Source organism: Colossoma macropomum, unplaced genomic scaffold (assembly GCF_904425465.1).
Source record: "Colossoma macropomum unplaced genomic scaffold, Colossoma_macropomum, whole genome shotgun sequence".
NCBI classification, from domain to species: Eukaryota; Metazoa; Chordata; class Actinopteri; order Characiformes; family Serrasalmidae; genus Colossoma; species Colossoma macropomum.
The window spans coordinates 7983160-8010505 of NW_023494786.1; the positions used below are offsets into that span (position 1 = coordinate 7983160).

General features: G+C 40.9%; 2 protein-coding genes across 3 annotated transcripts in view; one reads left to right on the top strand and one right to left on the bottom strand.

The window, feature by feature from the left end:
• Positions 1-1611: 1611 nt before the first annotated feature.
• galnt17 (polypeptide N-acetylgalactosaminyltransferase 17) lies at positions 1612-15752 on the top strand. 2 transcript variants are annotated; one of them, XM_036559577.1, is made up of 12 exons: positions 1612-2618; positions 2836-3115; positions 3507-3690; positions 4763-4929; positions 7130-7304; positions 8937-9134; positions 10402-10519; positions 10681-10866; positions 10958-11095; positions 11368-11463; positions 13831-13992; positions 14849-15752. In XM_036559577.1, the coding sequence occupies exons 1-12, from the start codon at positions 2616-2618 to the stop codon at positions 14993-14995; spliced, it is 1854 nt and encodes a 617-aa protein (XP_036415470.1). In that variant the 5' UTR covers positions 1612-2615; the 3' UTR covers positions 14996-15752. The 2 variants fall into 2 exon arrangements, with proteins under 2 accessions (XP_036415470.1, XP_036415476.1); XM_036559583.1 differs by lacking the exon at positions 1612-2618 and having other exon boundaries at positions 2748-3115.
• Positions 15753-21579: 5827 nt separating this feature from the next.
• caln1 (calneuron 1) overlaps positions 21580-27346 on the bottom strand; it is a 73760-nt gene continuing 67993 nt past the window's right edge. Inside the window, exon 6 of the mRNA XM_036559594.1 lies at positions 21580-22696. Within this exon, the coding sequence (XP_036415487.1) occupies positions 22569-22696 (128 nt within the window). The 3' untranslated portion in view covers positions 21580-22568. The remainder of the gene's footprint in view (positions 22697-27346) is intronic.

A 27346-nucleotide genomic window follows, 5' to 3' on the forward strand; every position in this document is an offset into this window, starting at 1 on the left:
ACAAGATATTTAGTATCTCCTAACTGACGACAGACACAGCTCGGCTTGGAACTTATGTTGTTTTTGTCATGATTTTTCTAAATAAACACACTTTTTGTTTTTTGTTCTCTCTGACTTTTCTTTTTACAACGTAACTGATGAAAACGCATTTTCTGTTTGTCGAGATGTAAACATGCGATGGTGAAAGCTATCAGCCGTGGACAATAATTGCGGTCAGTCTGAATAATTGCAATCAGTTGATTATGTAATAATTGTGACAGCCCTAATTATAACGAGTAGACAGAATGAATAAAGCATTGTGTTGGTCACCATGGTTTAGTTTAGAAATCAGCAACTAAGCTTATCGATTTACATCCTGTGTTTATAAATACGCAGCCTCTAACATTTAATGCCCTTGCTGTAGGAGCTGAAGACGCTCGTACCTAAACCCTACTCACTGTGCAACAAATTGCTGCTTTCCTCAGCATGGTTTACAGATACAGTTGGCCCACGTTTGTGCACGGATGCCGTGTTTGAACAGGCGGAGAGGAACTGAAGTAGGTGGGTAGAGCTCTACAAGGCTTCAGCTACGCAGCCTGTCGCTTCCACTCCTTGGACTAACTGGGTGACCTATTTCCTCCCACATTCATGGAATTTAAAGGTGCAACAGAGAGGAAAGCTTCCTCAAAACCTACTCAGCCATTAATAGCACAAACAAAGGGTGACAACTATGCCTATGCAGGCATCACATCATTTGTGTGCATACCTGCAAGCTGAGGGAAACAAATACAGTCCCCCTTAAAAAAAAATGCAAAGTTCAAAGACAATGTTTCTTGGCAGCATTTGAATTTGACATATCAACCGCAAAGTAAGTTTAGTTTGAGAAGCGGCATTGGGTTTATATTAAGCTGGATTGGAGCTAGAGCAGAATACTCTAGCTACATAGGCTGACCTTCATTCCCATAATCTCACAAGCCTACTAAGACATTCACAGTTTCAGAGCTCATTCCACAGGTTTTCAGTGCTGTGTCTGTAATGGGACCACATATTACAGGCTCTATAGACAGGCAAAGCAGTACGCAGCTTCTATGCACTCACAAGAGCGGAATTCAACCTTAATCGAACTCGACAACCAATAATCAAATGCATTACTGCTGTAAGAGCAGGAATTAGGGCTGTTATCTAGCCTTCTAGACCTCCGTTCCACTGCATTCACTTCCACTCTCCAACCACTTTATGAGGTCCATTTAGCTTGTAGGCCCATTTACAGCTTAGCTTGGCTTATAGGTGTACAATTACACACTGTAGCCCATCTGTTGTCATACACCATCTACTCCCATTCATCACTGGTCAGTTTTTGGCCTGCTGTTGAACACTTATTAGTTGGGAGAAGGGCAACTCTCAGTACACCCAACTGGTCCATCTAAAAAACAACCAGCCAGACTCTGTGGTCAGAAATTGACCACTGATGTGGCTAATCAACTGTGCAGATGGTAACAGATAGTCTGTAACTGTATACCAACAAGGCGTTTCTGCTAATGTGTACTCAACGTGCTAAAGCATATTAAAACCACGGCTAAATAAGTTAATAGGGACCGTACCATGTCGTCTTTTGCAGGGGGGGGAGAGCGGGTTACTTCAATATTGGTTTAGGCTACAGGTGCTCAAACGTGACCTAAAAAGGGTTTAAAAAATTCTGCCAAGTTAGGATCTATCTGCTTTCTGTATATCTCTAAGAATAACCTGCTACTTAGACAGACAACCAGTTTTAAGCTAATTTACATCCATCCATACAATTAATTTATGTAAACTCAGGGTTGCCGCTGGTTACGCCATTGATTTCCTCTGGAGTGAAACTCCAGTCAGAGTCATTTTTACTACAAAAACTGTTCAAAGACGTTTTGCTCTTGTTTTAACGGTTCAATGAGCGGTAACAGCTCCTATATTGTATTCACAGTATCCATGTCATGTTTTAGGTCGGTCTTTCACACTCTCCAGCCTTATGTAGGCAAACCGTGTTGTTTCGTTTCCCACCTGTTTTCCGACAAGCCCGCCCCCTGCGCTAGGATTGGCTAGTAGTTCCCACTATTGGCGGACTGTGTGTGATTGTGAACTACTGGCCAATCCGAGCGCAGGGGCGGGTCTTGTCGTGCCTGCTCGTGAATATGATCTACAAGCCAATCCTAGCGTAGGGGGCGGCGTTTGACGGAATACGGGCGGGAAGAAAAAAAACGCAGGCAAAACGGTTTAACGAGGCATATTAGAAGAAGAAAACGTGTCGTCGGGCGAAACATGCTCCGTCCTCGTGTCCTCACTTAACGGCGGAGGTGTAGCAAACCGTCTTTAGTGCGTCCCCGTTTGTTCTGGGTTTATTCTGTGTCGCCTTGACTGAACGCGAAGCGATGCTGTGTCTGCGGCTCCTCACATTTGTGCTGAAACGCTCTCTCCAGCCTCAGATCATCACTTCGCCGCCACCAACATCTCTACTGATGTGACCTCTGTGGCTCTCTCCTCCGCAGGCTTCGAGATACGCTTTATTTTTCGCTAACATGTGAAGAAGTGTCTCCACACGAGGGAACAGCTCATGGAGAGGCTCGTCAGATTCTAGCAGCAGAAATGCGTCTGAGCAGGACGAAATGGTAAGAATCGACTGTGGATTCATAAACTGTGTTGAATGGATTAAGTAGCCTAAAGTCAGTCCAGGTGGGTCCAGTTAACGCTCTTCTTTCAATAACTGATAGGATTGTAATATCTGTACTGTAAGTGACCGATAGAGCTGCTTGTAGGTGACAGAAGGTAGAGCTCTTGAAGGCATCTTCAACACGGGCTTTGTTTTTTGTGCCGCTTCTCTTGAAGATACGACTCATAGGGTTCCGAACGCCAACGTCTTTGATGGCTTTTGTGATGAGGAGATGGAAGATCTTGCTGGTGCTGAACGCGTTCGCCGTGGCGGGTTTCCTCACTTTTTGGGGCAAGTGCACTGTGCGGGCGGGCAGAGGCAGCGGTCAGCAGGCGCCCACTGATGCGAGAGGACAAACGCGTCTGAACGGCTCTGCTGTGGACACAGGCATCACTCACGAGGTCCTGCTGAAGAGACTCGGCTCTCTGGAAGATGTTGTCTACAGACAGCTTAATGGTAACCCCCTCTTTCCCCCCCCTCTGTGACTGTAATTACGGACATCACCAGCATGGTTGAGGCAGTCATGCTTGAAGGGAGTAGTTGCAGGGTCTCATCTGTCAGCTCTCGCTGCCCATCATGTATCCCCTTGTGTGTCTCTATTTAAGGAGTGTCCAGCACACTTTGAGGATTCCCTTGCTCAAACACACCTACTGCACCTGGAACATAAACAGTGAAATGGAATCAGGTGTTCCTGAGCAGGGAAATTTTCAAACTGTGGGACAAAAAAGGCTATAGACCTTCTGGACCACAGCCGGACCCCCTGCAGTGTGTTCATGGTTAGAGCATTGTGAATATTGAGAGATTTAGAGCAGGACAATGAATTCCCTCTGTGGCCTGTGTTCAACAGGTTTGTCCAAATCTCTTGGACTCATCGAGGGCTTTGGAGGCAGGGGCAAAGGGGGCTTGCCCGCCACCCTGACTCCTGCGGAGCAGAAGGAAGCCAAATACCTTCGGGAGAAATATGGCTACAATGCCTTCCTGAGCGACAGGATCTCTCTGGATAGGTCCATCCCGGACTATCGGCCCAGCAAGTGAGTGGGACTCTTTACTGGACATAAACGATCAAAGCTTCGATTGCTGACCTGTCAGCCGCTGCTAATGTTTTATTCTGATGATGTCAGTGCCACATCAGTATAGGCTCAAAGAAGGAAAATTGGCAGTGGGCAGATGTTTCGATGTATTTGTTGTACTCCAGAAGAGCAGAATGTTTAGGTGATGCTGGATGTCTGCATCTTATTCATTTTACTGCATTTTTAACTCTATACAACAACTTTATACTCTGTGATTTTCTTTGTAAGGCTGATTAGCATGGATCTAGTCCTAGTTTCGACATACTAGATTCATTATTATATATCAGCGTTGGTGTTGGCATCGGCAGATATGTACATGAAAAATATCAGATTCTGGTATTGGCCCAGAATTCCATATCATTGCATCCCACCATTTCACTGATGGCTTCTGCCATTACCCTAAACCAAAATTGACCAGTTTTAGTTTACATTAAAGCAAGAATAGTGTTTCAAAAGGCCATATTGTCTTCACAGTCACTGCTAAATTACACCACAACCTAAATATCCAAAACTGGCCAAAATGTATTTTGAGCTATTGCTCTCCTAATTTGTTATTCCTTCAATAAAGGTAGAGGGGTAAAGAGCAGAGATACATTTCTGCACATTTCCAGTTCTGAAAGGCTGTACTGGCTTCTCATGCTGCAAATGCCCCAGATAGTTTTCTGCTTTTCCTGATATATAAGGCAGACATCTCCTGCGGCGTCTTTGGCATGTCTGAGCCTCGTAGCTAGGCTGAGAGGGCTAATGCAAATCCCAGCACAGGGGTGGCCACTGACACCACAGTCCAAAACAAGCGGTTTTCAAGCAGGCTCTATAAATAGACTTCACAACACTCCCACTATAAGTTCTGCGATTGTTAGCGCAAAAGTGTGTGATCCAACAGAGCAGTAGAGGGCCTCTTTTTCCCTTTGTTACCAAATGAAAGACTCTCTGATGCTTTCCAGCACTGCCTCTTGAGATTGCAATGATATTTTATGTCAGTGATAATGAAGCAGGCTGTTTTTTTGTGGGGGGGTGGGGCTTGTTCCTCTAGGTGCAAAAGGGTGTTTTATCCCAGAGACCTGCCGCAGATCTCCCTCATCTTCATCTTTGTGAACGAGGCACTGTCGGTCATCTTGCGTTCTGTCCACTCAGCTGTCAATCATACGCCGGCCCACCTCCTGAAGGAGATCATACTGGTGGACGACAACAGTGATGACGGTGAGGAACGCAGAGATGGATTGTAATAGACCTTCATGGTCATGTTAAGCAGTTAGCTGTGGACCAATTATCTCCTACCTTGTTCCTTAACACCCACCAACCAGCAGAGTTGCAAACTTAAGTTTTAGAAGAGATACTCATTATGAAATTAATAGGAAGAAAAATTTGTGTCTGCAGTGTTGTTTTGCTGAAAGAAAATCATTGTGTACTGTTTGGAAACGTTACGTTTCTCATTGTTTAACATCAAAACAATGTCAGAAATGCCGTTTGTGCCACCTGGGAATATAAGACACTCCCTGTTTAAATATATGACAGCAATCCAGGCTGAATGGCTAAATTTAAATAAGCTAATAGAAAAGAACTTGTATAAAATTTGAAAATAATAGATAATAAGCAACACAAGCCAAAACAGGGGTAGCTCCACCCCTAGTGCTGAAATATTTATAATATTTGAGATACAACTAAGTGTCTCGACACCATTCTGAGAATTTGCATATTATCCCTTAAACTTGTTTAAATCTGCTGACAGAGAAGTCGTGGTTTGTTCTTGTCCACACCGGCCACAGTGAAACGTATCAGCCTGTAGAATTGGATCTTTCTCTGTGCTGCTGTGTTTCTATCAGTGTATAAAAGACTTCATTTTGTTGTTGGATGCTCTGTTTTTTTCTGAGCGAGCACACTCATTCAGACCACACTTCTGAGCCATAAGAGCTTATTATTGATTTGTGTAATTAGAGTAATGATTAAACACAACTGATGTGTGATCTATGTTCCTATTCATGTGTTTGCTTATTCGAAAAGGAACTAAAAACGAAATATAAACCTACAAATTTTTGTTAGGTCGTGTTCTTTACATATCATAAAATTGCAACAATAGTGCTGAGAAATCATATAATTAACGGAGAATAGCAGATTAAATGGCAGAAATATCCATAGCTAACTATGTAATTAATTATGTAGTTATGTAATTACATTTAAAGCAGCACTGTTTAAGATAAAAAAAAAAATGAAATACAGTAATAATGAAATAACGATTTAAACATCAGAGTCATTTTCGCAGTTTTTCATACCATGTCACATCTTTACATATTACATATCTCACATGCATAGGCTCAAAAAGAAGATCCAGCTTGAATGCAAAATCAACATTATAATGATGAAGATATGATGACAATAGTAGATCATTCACTTACATCCTTGGAAGACACATCCTTCACCAAGTTCTCTTTGAATCCTTTTTCAACCAGCTCACAATCATCAGATTCATCCGCTCAGGGAAGGGGTTCGAAGAACAACCAACTTTACAAAATGTTCTTTCCCAAAGTTGCATACAAATGCACATTTCCACCAGAGAGGTCTCCAAATCTTACAGAATAAAAATCCCACCATGTGTATCGTGTATTGTAGTTTAAATAGTGTAGCTTTAAGCAGTACTAAAAAAGTCTATATTAACTCTAGACTTTGAATCACGAAACACTCCTAATCAAAGACTTCAGAAGCTTCATGAGAAGAAAACCTGTGTTGGAATTAAGCTCTGCAGTTGGCTCTCCAGGACCTGGATGTAGATGCCTAGTGCTGTGCTGTGTCTCCATCCACTAGAAAGGAGAATGAGGACATGGGATTTGCCTTTCATATCAGTCTCTGTGATACACAATCCACCACCCTGATTCTGACTTTGAATGTCATCCCTGATAACTGGGAGAGGTATTTGTGTTGTTCCATGCTCTTGTTGTGAATAGTGGTGTCCATGTCTAATCCATCACACTGCGAGCGCTAGTCTTCCTTCGAGAGACAGTTCCATTTCCAGAACACTCTAGGCATGAGCCGGTGGCAGAGGGCCAACAATCCATCAAAGTGAGGAGAAGCGATTGCTTTTGTTGAGATGAGCAGACCAACAAACAAGCAACACAGGCCTCTCTGCTCTCCTAATGCCAGTGGTGCATGGAGAGTGGGTCTAGCGCTCGGTGTGTAGACGGCAGCTTGATGCAAAAGAAACAAACCTTTTCTGAAGAAAGTGTTTTTCAGGGGGTGGTGGGGGATGCATATCCCTTCAGCACAAGATCAAAGGGATGGAAAAACAGCAGCACAAGAAACCTGTTCCCTCTGGTGTGGCTTAAGCACAGGCAGAGAGCTCTCATGGTGTAAATAGGAATTCACCTTCTGTTTTCCCTCTGATTGTGTTTATGTGTGTGTGTGACAGAACAACTGAAGGCTCCGCTGGAGGAGTACGTCAACAAACGCTACCCGGGCCTCGTCAAGATCGTGCGCAATCAGAAGAGAGAGGGCCTGATCCGCGCTCGTATCGAGGGCTGGAAGGTGGCTACAGGAGAGGTGACGGGCTTTTTCGACGCCCACGTGGAGTTCACCCCTGCATGGTAAGAAGCTTTTGTAGCAGAAGCTCTCTGAACTTTCCACACTAGTTCTGAAGACCTGGAGTCTTCATATACAGTACAGCGCAAATATCTTAGGCCAGCCAACAAAACTGTTGGTGCCATAGCATTCAAAATTGAAATAAGTGCTAGAAATGTTTCGAAATGTACTCTAGTCCATTTGTGGAAAATAAACCGCAAAAATGGACAGTCTTAAATTCACTGTAATGTCAAATCCATAATAACACTTACATATACTTTCTGTCCAAAAAATGTATCTCAAAAATACCAATTTTACAGGAGAAGGCAAAAATGTTCTTAACTTTGAATGTACATTAATACAAAAAAGTGATTCTGGAGCATTTCTGTTGGTCCATTCCTTATGAAATGTTCACTCAATGTAAAAGACAACTGCTGTGTCCAAATGAAGTGGAAAAATAAAAACTGACAAACATGGAAATATGTGTTTTTTGCACAGCAACAATATGAGCGCCCATTCGTCTTAAAACGATAAGGAAGTCCAGACTGCTTTTTGAATGATACAAGGCAGCCAGTCAGAAGATCAGTGTTAAAGGCCTCACATCCAGTATAGTCCACTTATAATGCTTGTGATGGTTTATGTACCTATAATTCATTCTTACATGACTGTTTTTCAACCTCTCTTTAGCCCTTAAAATTAAGCAGGCTGTTTTTGTTACTTTGCCTTTCAGACTTGATTTATGTAAATGACCTCTGTTCTGATTGGCTACTTTGTATTGTACATCATTCAAAAAGCAGTCTGAGCTGAAACACTCCTTATAACTTCATCATGAATGGACCGAGCCAAACTGCTGCAGGCTGAATAGTTGGATATATGTGAATGTTATTAGATTAACTTTCCTTACTTAAAGTAGTCAAGAAAATGTTGAATAATGTAGGATATATTTAAGTTTGCAGCTTTTGCGATTTGAAAATTGTATGAAATGTGATTTTGATATAAAACAGTATGAAAACGATTAGCCCTAGTGTTAATATCAAACTAACAAAAGTGTATAATATGGACCTTGTACTGTTTATCAGGGCAGTAGGTGTGTTTTGTTGCTTTTAAAAACACTAACATTGGAATACACATTAATAGTGACGAGAATTTCTTACTTTTAAGTCAACTTATTGGTTCTGAGCTGGTTAGAAGAACAGATTTGGTTCCTCTAGTCCTCGGTGCTGTTTAGCTATTGCATGTATTTGGTATGGAAATTCACCAACAGCACCTGATTTTACTCAATGAAGGTTTGGTTAGCCAAATCATGGAATTGGATGTCACCTAGAAATTCTGAGCTGCCTTGAGGAGGGGTTTGGAAATAGTGACACTAACACACTGATGGTTGTAAAATCATAATTTATTGTATTAATGTTTATTTGTATTTATTCTAATGCTATTATGTTTGAGCAAAGAAATTCCTACCAGCTTCAGATTTTTTCAGGAGGCCTCTACTTTGAACAGTACTGTAGACGAAGCAGCCCTCATATCTTACTGTCTGTGAAGAGAAAAACCAGGTGACACTGTCTGACTGCAGCTCAGATGCAGCAGAGGTGTTGAGAGCAGTGTTATAATTCTAGCAAGAAAAGCTAATACTCTCTCCTGTTTCTCTCTCTTGCTAGGGCTGAACCAGTTCTGTCCAGGATCAAGGAGAACCCCAAGAGGATCGTCCTGCCCTCAATAGACAACATTAAAGATGACACCTTCGAGCTGGAGCGCTATGAGAACTCTGGCCATGGTTTCAACTGGGAGCTGTGGTGCATGTACATCAGTCCCCCTAAACAGTGGTGGGATGAAGGAGACACTTCTGCACCCATCAGGTACACTTCCAGAACATGCTCTCAAAGACCACACTGGCAAAAATTAAGATAACAGGGCGTGGAATCAGGTTTCAAAAAGTGTTCCAGCTTATCAGCTCAGTCAGTGGTTTGAAAATGGGTTTCCTAAACTTTTTCATGCCAGGAGTCACATGTGGAGGTAGTGTTTGTCAAAAAAATTAAGTAGACTAGATGGTTCTGTATGCTGATCGCTGCTGATTAATTAGGCTAGAGTAAGTTTGTTTTCTGTCAGAGCTGATGTGGCACAGTTGCAAAGCGGAGTGTATTTCAGGTATTTTGTACATGCTTCTAGTGGCAGGAAGCTCAAAATATAAAAAATGTACTCAAAGCTTTGAGTGAAGTGAATGCTCCCCTACTGTCACTGTTTATGTGACACTCGATAACTGCACCTCAAAAGCACATGACCATTCTTGCTGAGCATGGCTGGTATAAAAGATGTTAAAGCGATTTGTGAGCATCAGAAGTGCTTTTAGCTCTGTTCTCTTAGGGAGAAAAAATGCATCGTCGCAGCTTCCTCACAACCTACTCAACCCTGCACTGCAATCCACAGTTTAAAAACCACTGACTTAAAACACACTACAGGTCAAAAGTTTGGAACACAAACTTTGTAAAAATAAATATGATATTTTTTAGATGTCAGATAGCAGCCAGTAATGTCTGGTTTGACTAAATGTCAACAGTGTACAACTAGCTGATTCTTTGTTTTGCTCAGCTCCTGAAGCCTTGATTAGCTGAATGAGGAGTAGTAAGTCATTTGTAGGTATAAGACTGTGAAGGCGGTTGAACCAGGGGTCGCAATGTCTACAACTTACAACAATGTTTTCTTCTGTTTTACATCCTGCATATACCTCTCTGCCATGAATTTTTAAAACATATTAGCTCTCAAAACTACCGCAAAGCAATGTCAGGGAAAAGCATCTGTGATACTTTTGTGTAATATCTTTCTCCGAGGTAGCTTTTAGAGGCATTAAATGCTTCGGTCATCATGTTCCTATCAACTCCACTGTGAATCATTCTGACTCAGTAAATTTCTCTGAAATGGTGCATTTCACATCCAATCACTCTGAATCACTTTACATTTTAATGATTTAAATATATATATATATATATATAAAAAAAAAATTAAATGTTGTTCATTGTAAATAGTTTTGAATCACTAATTTCATCTCAACTCTTGGCCTGTAGTGTAAATTATTTACAGAAAATATATCAGAGCATATATGGAAATTGTAAAACCTGTGCATTTCAGGACGCCTGCAATGATAGGCTGTTCCTTTGTGGCCAACCGGGACTACTTTGGAGAGTTGGGCCTGCTGGACTCAGGGATGGACGTGTATGGTGGAGAGAATATAGAGCTTGGAATCAGGGTTAGTGTGCTGACCACATCTCTCTGTTTTATGTAGAGCACTGACTACTGCTGCCAAGCACTTAAACCCAAGTTGCATCAGTTTGGCAAAGCACAAAGGATGGAACAGCATGGGTCATGACTAATACTGTGTGTGTGTATGTGTTTGCATATGAATGCAAGGTTTGGCTGTGTGGAGGCAGTATGGAGGTCCTGCCTTGCTCCAGGGTGGCCCACATTGCCAGGACGAAAAAGCCCTATCACAGCAACATCGCCTTCCACACCAGACGCAATGCACTGCGTGTGGCGGAGGTGTGGATGGATGAATACAAGTCAAACGTCTACCTGGCCTGGAACATTCCAATGGAGGTGAGGAAAAAAGAAGCTAACATTGAAATATGCTGCAGCGTTCCTCTGAATATTTATAGTACACATTCCTGTCTGCCTCTTCTGTGTGTAGAACCATGGCATCGATTATGGTGACATATCAGAGCGTGTGGCACTAAGGAAAAGCCTCCAGTGCAAGAACTTCGAGTGGTACCTTGACAACATCTACCCTGAGATGAGGAGATACAATAGCACTCTATTTTACGGAGAAGTGAGTATGACATAAAACAATTCGGCATGTGGTTTTAATTATTAAGCTGTCACTTCAGGATAGAGATCTTGAAGAAACAACAATAATTAAATGGGCATATGGCTTTGCACAAGCTCTTTTTTTGGCTGTACCAGCCTGCCAGTTGAAGAGTGAAAAAGGAACAACTGTCAATTGATGTTAAAAGAGTCCCGAGGGAACGATACGCTTCCTAGCGGAAAACAGGCCAAAGCCGTCTGCTCACCTACTCATGTGTGTCTCTATCTGGGTGGCAGATTCGCAACATCAATGTGACCCATCTGTGTGTGGACCAGGGCGTGAAGGAGAACCACACGGCGACCCTCCACCCCTGCCACGGCTGGGGCCCTCAGGTACACTCACACTCCGGTGCTCCAAAGACCCGACCTCAAACAAACCCTCTCCCTCCCTCTCGCTGCAGTTGGAAAAATAGGTTATGCCTGTGGGGAGTTTCCTTCATGACACAATTTTTGCGCATTCTTTTTTATCAGCCGTAGCTAAGCAACAAAATATCAAAATGGTTGAGAGAGGAAGAAAAGATCTGCATTCCCCCGTTTGGAATTTTAATATTTAACTGAGAGTGTATTGTAATACTGCATCATTCCACACGGATGTGGTCGTGTGAGAGACTTTTCTGTGAATTAGTAGCCTAATCCAGAGGGTCTCAGTCTCAGACCTCTGTGCTACACAGTTTTGTGTTTCCCCTTTTCACACATCTCCTGCACATGAGCGAAAATAGACACACCCTTTGAGTTACTACACTACTAGAGTTAAAGAACAAAACTGTTAACTTTTGAATATACAGTGGGGTCTAAAGGTCTGAGACCACAATGAAAATCTGGGATTTTTTTTCATTTTAACTTGGAAATAAACAACAGAATATTTTAGAATTTCTAAAGATTTAAAACAAAGGTATGACAAACTAAATGAAGAAGTATTCAAGATTCTGCATTATTTCTAGGTCACTACTCATCAGAGACTTTTGCACAAACTTATGGAGTCCATGCCAGCTCGTGTGCATGCTGTCATTGAAGCAAAAGAAGGACATGTTAAATATTGAGAAATTCTGATATTCATGTTCAAAATTCAAAGTTTCTGCTTTTCATTCAAATTATGTTATGTTGATAATATCATTTGTAGTGACAATCTTTCTATTAAATTAGAATGGAATGCAACATAGAAGCATTTTTACTAGTGGTCTCTGACTTTTGGACTGTATCAAAAGTAAAAAATACTGTGAGACATTTAAGCTGTTATAATCATTGTATTATTTTGATGAATAATTTCTATTGAACCCTGTAAGTCTGTAGATGAGAAAGACAGTTTAAGAAACCAAGCTACATTTGCATATCTCAGAATAACTAAAAGTATTGCTTCTGTTACTCGTACATTCTGGTGAAGACCAACACATTGCTTTCCCTGCAACACAACCCAGACTCAACACAGTGGGGGAAAAAAACATCAAAACATCAAAACTACTGTGATCTCTCATCAGTCTCAAAGCGTTGAAAGGTTAAAGATAGAAGCTAAGCATGCAGATAATAATCAAAAAGGGAGAAACCTCGTCATACAGCAGTTAGCTGACATACCTTAAAGCAAATGTGTCTGTTCCATGTGATTTTTGGGCAGTGTCTTCAGCACTGTTTAATCCACACCCCTCCTCTTATATCTTTGGATAGAAAATGTGTCAAATTTCACTGTCTGCTCCAGACTCTTATCACCAAGTAAATTAAGTGATTAAGTTACAAGGAACTTACTTTTAGTCAGTGCCAATATATCAAACCACACACACAACAGCATATCACTGAATTCTGAAAACTTCTCAGAGGTGCACAGACGGAACTACAGTCACTAAGCTACAACTGGACAGTTGGTATCTAGTGGAGAGGGTTTAGGGAAAGGTGCGCTTTAATTGGTTTGCTTTAAACGTTAAGCTGTATTTGAAAAAATCCAGTTTTCTCTTGCTTAAGAGTAATGAGGAGCAACACACTCATGCAGAAAGAAGCAGAGTCAAAGGTAGGATATTTTGAAATGCAGTGGAGTATAAGAAAAAACTCCTTAAAATACAGGAGAAGTACTTTGTTAGTGTCCAACACTGAACACACTTAAGTTTAATTTAGTTTCAGGATAATTAAGCTAATTTTAGTTTATTCAAATTTAAGATTATTCAAAGTAACTGGTATCAAAATAGAAGCAAAAAATTTTGTTTTACAATTACCAATGATATGTGATCAGTGGGCATAAGAGAATATGTGCCATATAAGGATTATTCATATATTTTCTAAAAAAAAAAAGGAAACAAAGTGTTGCATGTTAGAGGTGAACTTTGCATCAACAATGCTTTGTTATCTTGCACAATCCAACGCCCCATCACAATCATGATGGGCTTAATTACTTGTTATTAGAGCATGGAAAGTTCTAAAATCAGGCCAGGGACTGAGAACCACTTCCTTAACGTTGGAACTGAGTAAGTTCTCTTACTAGTAGACTAGGGGTCACCAACTCTGGACCTGGAGATCAACCTTCCTGCAGAGTCTAGTTCCAACCACACCTGTTCCAGCTTATTAACATCTTCAGAAGTTATTGATTTACTGGATCTGATGCAGTAGTGTTAGGTTAGTGGGTGGTTGTGTTAGATGCAGGTTGGAACAAAATTCTTCAGGAAAGTAGATCTCCAAAGGAGGGCTCGTGATCACTGGGCTGTCCTGTGTGTGTTGTAGCTGGGCCGCTACACTAAGGAGGGCTACCTATTCCTGGGGCCACTGGGCAGCACTGGGGAGGACACGCGCTGTGTGGTCGACGACAGAGTCAGCAACTTCCCTCAGCTCATGAACTGCGAGAAAGTCTCCAACATGCGTCAGAAAACATGGAACTTTGCACAGGTAAAAGGATGAACCTTACAAGACAACAAAAAGCACAAAATTGTTTAAGCCTCTCATTGTAGAGACCTGCCTTCCTGTAGAGTAATCAGTGTCTTCAGAGGATGGTGATTAAGTGGACCAGCTGTGTTAGATGTGGACTGGGAGCTAGATCTAAAGGAGGAGGATTGCTGATTGTTGGATATACAAGTCTAGTATCACTTGCTACATTAATATTGTTATTTTATTCAGTATTTAAAGTTTTTTTTGGAACAATAAGAAGTTATAAAATGATAAACTGTATGCTATGATTATTTATTGCGATTTCTCACCAGGTTTGCTTCATCAAGATTTAATCTTACTCTTAAGTATAGGCATTCTGGATATAGAAGTCAGAACTTGTAAAACATTTTCCTTCTGTACGATGGCATAGTTATGAATGAAACAGTATTATGAAGGGTCTCAGAGCTTGTTAAGCATTTTTGCTTAATGATAGATTAGGGTGGTTGGAGGGGGAGGTGGATCATAATATTATCGGTTAATATTTTTTCCTCCTGTTGCTGCACGGTGGTGGAATCAAAAATCGAAAGTCGTTTTGTAGGCGAGGCAAAAGTCTCTACACTTTAATTACATGCTACAAAAAAACTGTCTTTTAAATGTTATGATGAATTGTGATATTAATGTCTGTTCATCATTGTGGGAACTTCTAAAATTGTGCGATTTTTTTCTACAATTTTTTGGAAACCTGTGAAGTTACAGAGCACTAGTGTCATATTAGAATCGCTTTGGAGAAGGCATTTACAACAAAATCAGCTGTAAATGACTGATATCAGTGATTCTAAAGGTTTAAGCATAAGCCTTTTCTTATTCTTACTTGTAGAATCAACCCATCGTCAACCGAGCCACAGGACGCTGTCTAGAGGTGGTGCAGGCGAACGTCTACTTTGGCTACGCACTGGTTCTGCGGCCATGCACGGGTCAGAGGTGGAACATCAGGAACACGATGAGGCAGCAGCGGGGACAGTGAGTCATCCCCCCTCAGATAAGGCCGACGCATACGGGAAGACGGGAGTCCTGCCGGGAACTGTCCAGGTTACTTGAAAATGAGTCCAGTTTGTGGATTAGCTCGCTGCTTTGTGTTCTGGACTCCAGTGGAGCAGAACTGATTCAGCATGAGTTGGTCTCAGCAGTGGAGTGCATGAAACATTGCTCTGGAGCATGTGAGGAGCGCTCCATGCTCTGCCAAACAAGTTATGACTGCCTGAAACCAAAACAAGACAGTTTTGTGTTCTTCAAAGGAGTGGTCAACTACTTCTGTACTGCAGACTTCAGTCATATACAGGGCAGATCCACCATGAAAGATGAGGGAAGCCACATGCAATGCAAAACAGTTATCTCACAATCAGTACAGTGGTGCTATGAGATTATACAACACAACTGACATTTATTGATTCATGATACAGTGATTAAATAGAAATGCTTGCTGTGTGCTGATTAAGTGTGAATCATTTTTTGTTGTTTTTTTTTCTTTTGCATTGTAAGTGGCTTCCCTTTTCTACTAAAATTTAAATATTGTGACAAGTTTGGAAGCCAGTGGCTTGTTGGATCTTTCCTGTAATTTCTATGTTGAAAACAGTTCATCATCCCAGGAGAAGAAACTCATTCATAGGGATTCATAACAGTGAATGTGTAGGTTATTTTTCAAATCCTAATGTAAATGGATCCTGGTTTTTCCCCCCTTTTTAACCAAGTCAGACATCATGGATGTTTCCTTATGTCACTCCCAAAGGGAACCATGTAATTATTGTTTTTTTTTTGTTCTACATATAAGGTAGCACTCAGTAGCATGACCTGTTGATATGCACATGGGAAATAACTGTACAGTATAGACCTATGTCATGAGTTAGGTCTTCCATTGAACTGTTTGTGTAATGGTCATACTCTTTCTCTGGGCCACTCTGAAAGAATATAAAGTAAAGGCAGGCCACAAAACTGGTTTTAAGATATATCCTAAAAGATATTTTTGAATTTTAGAGTGAGTGTCATAAGGTGTGTGTAAATGAATCATGTACTGTAAACATTACTACAGACTTTTACCGCTGTTGCTCATGTTGAAAAGATTTGGTGATGGAAATTCCTCATACCGTCTTCCATTTTAAGATTCTCTGGTTTGAATAAAACTATGAACTACGCTGCTGTTGTAGGCTGTATGATATTACTGATATTATGGCTCTGCTGTTTTTCCACAGGTAAGTAATACACAGTATACATGCATTAGGATACACAGATTATATATTATGTAAAGCATAAATAATCACATCATTTGTAACCGGTTATTTTAATGAAAGTATGTAGAATAAAAAGATGTGCTGTCTGTACTGTTTATAAAGAAATCAGATATTAAAAACTGCTTTATATACAATTATACAACTTTACCAATCCCAGATTTTACATTAGATCTTTTAAAATATGTTTACTCCATTACCAGCACACCTGATTTAATGTAATACAGATTAGCCAGGTATTTAATGATAACTATAATTAATACTGGGCTGCCAAAAGGGGAGTTTTGATCAAATGATCTTAAAACCATTTCTGCTCTCCACAAGCCACTTTACAAATGAATTTTAATATGTCTCTGCTTGTATTAGGCTGCTTTGACTTTGACAATCAAGTGTGCGCAATGCGAGTTTGGTCACTGATGATTAAGAGTGTGAAGGCAGCGCAGTGTTCCTGTGATCCTGAGAGTTACGAGGAGGAGGAGGTTCACCCCAAGTGTCAGGCAGGAGCAGCTGAGCTTCCCCCTCACCACAAGCCTTCCTTCAGTCATGCTAAGGATGAGCTAACGTACAAGGCCATGGACTGTGCATGCTAATGATGCTGCTCACAAGTCTACAGTGCAGCAGGGTCAGAATGAGCTTCAGCCGCCTGCAAGGGTCGCCAGTCCTTTAATAATCGACCAATATTGTATAATCCCAGGTGCACAAATTATTAAAGGAATTTTTATGAGCCAGTATCACTGTCTTAGCTCCTAACTGTAATGTTTAGTAGTGTTCAGATTCTGGGCTTGAATGTTTTATGAACGCAAGCTTGGTAAACAGAATGATGTAGCATTTAGGGCTCTGAAAGATAAACACATTACAGTGTGCTGTATTTGAATATGCAGCATAAGACAAATGAAGAATCATTTTAACACCTCACAATGCCACAACTTCACTGATGCATTTGTGACACAGCTTCCGTAAGTGAACTTTTTTTTTGGGAATTGGAATTGATGGATATTTGCAAAATTGTATTTTATGTCCACAGCCCGGCCTTGGGTTGATAACTGATATTACTGAATTTTGCACTCATTTAAATAGGTGATAATATTATGCAAATAATCTTTTTTGTTCTCTTTCATGTGCCAAATGAGTAATTTTTTCTATATTTAGCCTTTATTTAACCATTTCCATTGTACAATCATTATAATCTATGGTTAGCTCCAAAATGTATACATTATAAAAACCTGCACCTAATTAGAGAACATCACAACATCAACTAATTAACTAGACATATACACACTTTGAACACCACTTGTAATGATAATAACGCACATTTTCAGTCTGGCAATGAATGCTGGGACACACGCAATAAAAAACCTCCGATACATGAGATCCACTCTTTTGTAGAGAGTAAAATTATTAATCTTAGACGCAAAAATTCAGAATATAGAAGGTAAAGCACTGTAATGGTACTTTATAAGTGAATTTCCAAAATATCGTGATATTTCTGCAGACAATATTTGTTTGTCTAAATTGACAATAGTGCCCAACCTTAGCCATAGCATGATTTTGTGTGTGTATATATATATATATATATATATATATATATATATATACACACACCGATCAGGCATAACATTATGACCACTTCCTTGTTTCTATGCTCCTTGTCCATTTTATCAGCTCCACTTACTATATAGGTGCACTTTGTAGTTCTACAATTACAGACTGTAGTCCATCTGTTACTCTGCATACTTTGCCCCCTTTTTGCCCTGTTCTTCAGTGGTCAGGACCCCCATGGACCCTCACAGAGCAGGTACTATTTGGGTGGTGGATCATTCTCAGCACTGCAGTAACACTGACGTGGTGGTGGTGTGTTAGTGTGTGTTGTGCTGGTACGAGTGGATCAGACACAGCAGTGCTGCTGGAGTTTTTAAACATTGTGTCCACTCACCGTCCACTCTATTAGACACTCCTACCTTTTTTTCCACCTTGTAGATCATCTGCTGCTGCACAGTTTGTGTTGGTCATCCTCTGGTTCTTCATCAGTGGTCACGGGACGCCGCCCACAGGACGCTGTCGGCTGGATATTTTTGGTGGACTATTCTCAGTCCAGCAGTGACACTGAGGTGTTTAAAATCTCCAGCAGCACTGCTGTCTGATCCACTCAGACCAGCACAACACACACTAACACACCACTACCACATCAGTTTTACTGCAGTGCTGAGAATGATCCACCACCCAAATAGTACCTGGATTACAGTCTGTAATTGTAGAACTACAAAGTGCACCTATATAGTAAGTGCTGATAAAATGGACAATGAGCGTAGAAACACAATGATGTTAGGCCTGATTGATATATATATATATATATATATATATATATATATGCAGTTTATTATGGTCAAACCCTGAATGAAAAGATCAACAGTCTACGCTCACCAAAAACTTTTCAGAAGATAAACCAACACTGGCTTTTTTGGTTTACAGAGACTGCATATGCTATTAAAATCAAATTCCAGATGGTGAACAAAGAGTGCCAACATTTAAATAGTTACTATAAAAAACTTTTATTGCATAAATGCATTATTCTATACAGGTTTTAATATTTACAGTATTATTTAGGGCATCTTATAAGAATTTCTGTCCTCTATATATTCTATGTGCCTAGATACTCTGCATGCAAAGTTTTGTTGGTCTGTGTGTACATGTGATTATTTTTGTAAATATAGCAATTCTATACATTTCCTTATACAGAACACAAGTCATTGAACCACCATGCTAATCCACAAACATATTCCCATAGGACCACAATCTCTTTTTAGTATTATTATTATTATTATTACTATAAATATGGTTATTATAATTATTATTTTCAGAATCATTGGCTCAGTTTTCCATCTTTTTTCAATAATTAAACAATGTCACTTATAGACATTCACAAAAACAGAAATGAATGTCGGCAAAATGTTGAAATGTAAAGATAAACCAAGCAATTCTCATTCATCAGCTAATGAAAACATTCTATATCCAGACTATCATGTATCTACATTTATCCCACACTCGTGGTAATCAAATAATATATGCAAACACATATGGTACAGTGTCTCAACTCCCCCCTGGCCTTCATGTACTCAAATGCTACAAAACTAATGTTATAATCTGGTTCAGACTAAGACAGCATGAGGACAAACACCGTGTTAATTATTAACAATCAATTCATACACAGACCACCAGGTGGAGCCATTGTATTGGTGTGGATCCTCCCTCTTTCTCTCTTGCTCTTCTAATACGCAAGCATTTCAGTGCAAAAGGGGTAAACTGTGTCTCTTCACAAACATAACAGTAGTTCTCACTGTTAAAGGAGTAGAAAATGCACGGGTGCGTTCTTCGGTACATCTGTGCAGACTAATATGGCTTTAGTCAGAGGCTGCTGGAGGAGCTGAGAGCTGGCACACTGGTATTGGGTTCAGCCGCCTCCTCTGAGCCCGCCGACACTGTCTGTGCAGAGTGTACCGACCTATAGACCGTCATGCATATACATAAATTGCCTAACACAGACGTCTATTTACACACTTCTACAAGATCACATGCATTCTGGAATCAGTCTTTACGAAAACATGAAGGTGGAGAACATGGGTTTCTTATACAAGAGACGAAAGGAGACGGACATTCTTGTGAAATAACAGACGTACTGAGCTGCATCAGGCACAGAGCGGGACTGGCTGTCGAACTGGATGCTCTGCTGTCCACTGGAGTCATGTAAATCCAGCTGGCAAAGAAGCTTGTGATTTGGGTGACATTTCTATGGCCTCATTCAGAATATACTGTAAAATCCTGCAGTTCTGCAGTGGCTTTGGGGAATCTGCAGTCAGGCAGAATACTACATGGACTGTGGTTAAATACGCATGGCTGTGAAAAGATTCAAAGACACAATTATAGCCATGTATGCCTGAGCAATGCAGTTTAAAGACAAGTCTGAGCAGCATCATGACACTAGAAAGTGAACGTGCAATGTCAAGATGATGATTTTGGAGTGAAACACCACTGTAATGGTTACTAAGGGTTTGTTGGGATGGAAGGAGAAGAACAGAAGAAGCAGGCTCAGGTTGGAGCATGCCACCACAACAGAGTATGAGTGATGACATTGAGACGCTTTGATCAGCAGGCATTGAGGGACAGAATGGCAACTAAGAGCTAAAATGTGCAGACGTCTTCCAAGAAGGCCGACACAGAGCCAACCTGGCCGTAAGATTGCATGCCAGATTCACATTCAAGCACTATTCAGATGGGATTAGTTTTAAATGAGGAGGTGGAGTAAAGCAAATCTTGGTAATTTTGGTCCCACCTGAATATTTTTATAGACTGCATGCTTTGTAAAGAATCCAACGCATTTTATTTACCTACTATAAAATAGACCATACATAAACCCCAGGTTATATTAATCCCATGCAAATCAACCTGTCAGTAAAACACTAATATTTCTGTGTAAAAGAGTTTCACAAGTATGGAGGCACTCAAAGAAACATTTACTTGTGTTCTCTGTGCCTAAAATGAAGTCGTTGTATACTATCCTACTTCATGTGTACAAGTCAGAACATTAAAACTACAGAAAGAAGTTTGATTTTATGCAGTGATGTTGACTGTTGGCTGTGAATTCCCAAGCTAATGAACATCACAGATGTCCTGTGGTAAACTGGTATTAATCCACTTCCCCATAGAAAAGTAAACCTGTCTGAATAGTAGTTCAGACACATTACTGAACATACAGTATGACCAAACATTCTGCATTATAAATATAATGGATTTAAAAAGGGTAAAAATAATCTGAGCCTCAGCAAGCTCTGCTCGCCCAGGGCCTCTAGCCTAGCTCCCTGTACACCTGCACCAAGTATTCAGTGTTCTTAATGGTTTGGTTCAAGTGTTACGAGCTAGGATAGAGCAAAAATGTGAACCATCAGGTTGGTCCTGAGGACTGGTTTGAGAAGCACAGTGGTTCCCAATCATGCTCCTGAAAAATGACCTTGCCCTGCATATTTAAGAGGTTTCCTTGTCTAAGGCTATGTTCAGACTGCAGGGAAATCAGATTTGATGATGACTTTGAGGCGACAGTCCGTTATTTGCAAGTGATCAGATTGGATTTGTGTGTGCAGACAACACCAACCTATCTGCACAGGTTGCTGTGGTAACGATGCACGCATCAGTAACTACACAACGACACAGGTGAGGCCAATTTCAAACACAGATGCAGGAGAGATGGAGGTGCTTCCGTCACTCTGGATTTGACATTGCTGTTGTTTTTTTGTTGCGAGTGACGCAAAAGACACTTTGAAATCTGATGCGAGTGTCCAGTGCGTCCAGACTAAGACGCATCTGCAAAAATCCGATTGGGACCGCATTTCAAGCCACCTCCAAATATGATTTGAATCTGACCAAAATTGGATTTCATGTGTTTTTTGCTGTCCAGACTATCAAAAATCAAAGCCAAAAATCTGATTTGGGCTGGCAGTCTGAACAAGGCCTAATACACCCACTTCCTGCTTGTTAATTAGCTAAATAGCTGTGTTGGAGCAGGGAAAACACGAAAATATACGAGGCATAGAACCACCAGGACCACAGCTGGCATCCATTTCTTCAGCATACTGATCTTTCCAAAGAACCGACAAGATCCAGAATTATTTTTGAAAGAGCGTCCGCAAAATGCCATAAATGAAGAACAGAAGCTGACAACTATGGATTTTGTAACAGATGAGTGAGTGCACTCCTGCCCTGGCATCACACCTCTTCCCGAAACGTCCAAAAAGCATTTAAAAGCAACAAACAGGCCATGGGGCAGATGCTGCAGCTCCTCTCTACTAAGCATGTAATGAGCGGCCAATTACGGTGGCTCTTCCATTCGGCGACAGGCCTGCGCCTGAGAGCAGCTCATCAGCGAATCCCTGCTGAAAATTGGAGCCATGGAGACGACAGGTTGGAGAGGCGCTTGCAGACTCCTGTATGTTATTGCATTGTGGGAACAGAGGGGGCACAAGGGGGGGGAGAAAAAAAGAGAAAAGCAAAGTCAGCCCTTTAAAGTCCCTGCCAGTGAGGTGGAGGGGGCTCGGCGAAACACAGCCCCCTGCTGGCTGTCACGCAAGACAAGAACAGAAATAAAATAAATAAATAAATAAACGCTGCGGGGGAAGAAAAAACCTCTGTTCTTTCGCCGAGGTGTTTGGTTTCCTTTGATCAAATGTTTTTTTTTTGTTTTGTGGTTTTTTGTAGGCAAAAAGGAAATGACGTCACAGACGGACATGCACATGCAGGCTCCGCCCCCGCCCTCTCACAGTGGTTCCGCTACTCCATGCCGTTGCGCAGCATCTGATTGGCTGCGATGAGCATGACGCTGATGATGAAGGCCATGGCAAAAGCGCAGATCAGGCTCTTGCGCACGCACGTCTGCCGGTTCTTCTTTTTGGGATGGACTGGAAATTGACACAAAAACACAGACAACAGGAGACACAAAGGTCAGTCGTGAGTCAGTGCAATGTCAAGTAGAAAGCAGCCATGACTGCAAACTCTACAGAAAATCCAAAAGAGATACAAGTGTATGCGCTACCTACACTCTGTACTCGTGTTCAAATTTACACCATTTATGTTAGCTGTAATGTGAGGTATGACAGCATAAGGCAACAGTTTGGTATATAATCAAATTTGCACACTTTTATCCTCATTCTAAGTTGATTAGCCAAGATGTGGTCAAAAGTGCCAACAAATTTGAGGCATCAAGTTGCCAATTACTGTTGTTTTTAGCTCTGTGACGTACTTCTGTCTAATTTTACAGATAACAGTAAGTCAAAGAATGTCAGAAACCCCATAAGCAAGTCTGTTTGAAATTACTTAAAGGTGCATTACTCAAGATTCAAGATACTCAACCTCTAGCAGTTAAACAGACGAACTACAACAACATTGGAATGAATTTTTTTTCTTTTTGGATTTGCCTCCCATTCCCACCCATTAACACAAATCATGCTCCCAGAATTTAAGGTGCCAATCAGAGTTCATTTAAAGTTTGCTAGCATTACTAAGGACTGTCATGACTTCACTCTCTGGTGACAAGGTTGGCTGTTTATTAAGGGTACTACCTTCGTTATTTAGATATAGATGATAAACGCATGTCATTATGCTAACATTGCTTGAGAGGGGCTTAAAATACTTGCTACAGCTTACATCTCAATAGAGCACACTGAGTGTGTTTTTTTCCCCAGCTAATACGATTTTACATGTTGTTAACACAGTGAATACCATGGCTATAGACCAGTTTATTTCAAGGTGGTGCTTTCAGAAACTTAGCTAAAAGATATAAGCATCAAGAGAGGTTTATAATACTGCTCTACGTATTGACTCTGAGTACATTCCGGTGTCTCCTTTGTTCAAGGGTGATAGCAAAGGTGGTGCTGCCTACTAGGAAATAGCGAGGGATGTCACTGTCCAGTTTTTCTTTGTAATGAACTCTCAGGAGTTTTTCAGCAAACTGTCACTAACTGTTTTAGCTAGTTAGCATTGTTAGCAGTGCTGCAGTTGATTTATTCAAAGCATTACTTTACCCATCTCTCTGAGTGACACAGATTTACTTGATTTGTTATCTAACTTTAACAGTTCAGTGCTTTATACATGTTGCATTTACATACCTGTCCAGGGGGAACGTACCTAATTACGAGCCACCTTCACATCTAATAATTCTCTCAATTTTGGAAAAGCACCAGCGTTGATTCCTGTATTAGCATTAGTTTCCCATCATTATTATTTTTTTTGGCAGCACTGCGTGTTCTTTCCCCCAGAGTACAAGAACCTGCTGGGCCAAGTCGCTTACTGGATTCTGCCATGTTTTCTTAGCCAAGCAGGAGATGGTGACGGAGTTATGTGGTGCTGGGGAGTGTCTTATAAAAATGACTGAGAGGAGGTGGACCAACAAGGTAGGAGTGTCTAATAGAGTAGACAGTAAGGGGACACAGTGTTTGCATCAGTGGACAATGTCTGATCCACTTGTACCAGCACAACACACACTAACACGCCACCACCACGTCAGTGTCACTGCAGTGCTGAGAATGATCCACCACTCAAATAATGTTCTATTTATTTTATACTAATACTAATATGAAAAGAAATACATCATCTAATGTACCTTTCAGTGTGTGATGATTTAAGCATTCAATTTCCACAATGTTAATTAGTGGATTTTTCATTACTTGTTAGCTACATTAACATCATTGCTCCAGTGCGAAATTAAAGAGGCACAAATCAGACACCAACCGTATCTTGGCTGATTGTCTACATTTGAGGCAGGAGGAAAAATCAGAGTTTTTGCCAGACTATTCCTCTTAACTTTGCTCTGTCTAAATGGAGGCTAAAGAGTGCTTCACAGGAGAAAAGCCAGGATAGGGACAAAAATGGAAGTCCACATGGGGCACCTGTGGCTTCGCTGGCAGTGCCACACAAGTGTCTGGGGCCATCCAGGGATCCAGGCTGAGAACAGAGTGGTGGTTATTAGACAGATTGCATGGCAGCCTCACCCTGTGATCATCCCTTTCCACTCCAGTCCTCCTTGGGCACACAGCAGCAAGTCGGCAAGCCTCTCTGCCTGCAGCCAATCCATGGCCTGGTTACGGTGGAGGCATGATAATAAGTGAACACAAGCACCCTGTTTTTGCCTATATGTATCTCTGCATTTATATGAGAACAGCTGAGAAGAACTTGTACCTGGCCCCATTCCCACACAGCATGCCGCCTTTCTGTGTTTAATTTTCTATAATCTACTCTTATAGCTCATGAATGCTGGGTTAAGAATGATTAAGCGTCATATGTCTGGTTTCACTCAATCAACAATATTTCTTACAATACCAGAACATGTTCTTTTATAGTGTAATTATCACATTTTATGTAGAAAAAGATGAGCAGTTACTGTCACAGTAAATAGATGAAACATTCTTGTTCTTGGCCATATGTGTTGCCAGGGCTTCTGTCTGGTCCAGGTGCTATCATGAATGATTGATGCTGGCACAAGGCTTCCAGCAGAAGGTGTGCATGAGTGTGCCATTAGGGCAGTGGACATCTGCTGCTGCTCGCAAGCTGGAGAGTTATTGTACAGGAAGAGTATGGAAGGATGTCTCTGATCACTTTAGCAGGTCTGGCTGACACTCTATGCTGTGTGTTCTGCACTGAAAGCCTTTAGAGCTTCCAAAATCTATACTGAGGAAAATCTCCTTTACACAGTTTAATACAAAATCTACTGCATACATTCAAATCTACTCCATGCATTCTCTAACACAGAGAACATTTCTCTGTAATTTCTTCTCTAGAGAACTAGGGAAAACTTCACCTGACTCCATCAGATGAGAAGACAGAGTCTATCTCTCAAACCTACAACTGCAGTGAGCCCATTTCCACCAACTTGCCCTATTGGACCAAAAGTTTACTGTCCTAATAAGAGTGTATACAGTGTTTTTCGGATATAAATACAAATACATATTTCATCAGGGGCACACATTTATTTTTATGCTGCTCTTATTATTATTATTATTATTGTTATTATTATTATAATTATAATTGTTATTATTATATTTACTTGTGCTCTTGTTCTTGGAATCATGTCATGACGCAAAAGCTGTCTATACATGTGTGCTTTAAATTTGCAAAGAACTCATCTGTAGTAATTTTAACAAATATTTGTAAGAGAGAGAGTGAGAATGGAAGGTGCAGTGAAAGTGTGCAGCCTTTTAAGCTCATAAATGCGAGAACACAGAACGATATTTCATAACAAGCTAGTGACTAGTTTTGTCTGCCTTGATAGAGCAAGACCTACAAACTGGGCAACACATCTCCAGTATGAGTGGGTCATAATCGACCCAAGGAAACTCCCTTCAGCTCTTACTCCTACTTCGCTGGCAATTTGAATGCCGCCTCACGCTGCAATAGAAAAACAGTGTTTGGCTAGATATAACTCAACTTACAACTAGATTAGACCATTGTTCTCAGGGGGGGTGGTGTTTGGATATGAAAGACAACATCATGCAAACATCAAAAAAGGCAATATATTTTCAACTAGATTTTTTGCTTGCCCTGAACAATCAGGCAATCATTAATGTTGAACCCTGCCTACTCCCTAAGCGTACCTGATCCCCTCACTTTGCGTGCATCGGTACAATAAATAGTATTCCCAGGAGAAGCATCTGCACTGGCCATTGGTGCATGTGTGTTTTCTCTAGTCTCTCTGGGTCTGGGTTGTTTAAAAAGTGATAAAAAAATGTGATTTGGCTAACGTGCTACTGGAACAGCAGCAAGAGAGGGTGTCTATCTTTTTTTCTCTCTGACTGTCAAAAGGCTCAGCAACAAGCCTACAAGTTCAAGCTGGAAGATACTGTTCTGGTTAAGATCACTCACCTGTCCTATCAGTCTGGCAGGGATTGTATATAATAAATAAACAATCAAGCCTTTTGAACAGCATGGAGACACCCAGCATGCACTATTCAAATCAAGAGCATCAGATTAACTATTAAAACACAGACTGAACCTCATCCAGTTCATTCAGCCTTTGCAGATGTTGACAAGCCTTCTGCCAGAAATGTCATTCAGAACAGGCAAACGCTCACACCCCCAACATGCCAGGAACTGACAGTGTTTATTTCCTCTCTACATGTTCATGGGTGAGGGCATGATTATTCTTAGAGTTGAGTTTCAGGCTGGAAGTGTTCCGAGCCAGCTGTGGCCTTGTGTCCAAATCTTGAGTCCTATTTCTTTTACATTACTAGTAGAAAGCATGCTGAAACTTTGTCCAGTAATATACTTGCACTTCACTGATGGCCCGTAAGGCATAGAATATATTTATAAAAGTTTTGAAAACGGGTGAACCCTTCATTTAACTGCTTCAGCAAGTCTTTATGTACTGTAGTAAATTCTTCTGTGACTCTGGACTAGAGGGGCCTTCAGCTTGACACGGCTGGCCCTGGGAGAGAAGGAGTGACTTTTCCCTCATAAATATGGAAAGGAGCAGGCCAGGTTCTTTAATTTCCTCCTCCTGATTTAATATCTCTGAAAAGAGAATATTCTGTCTCAAGCTGCAGTCCTCTGAGCACATG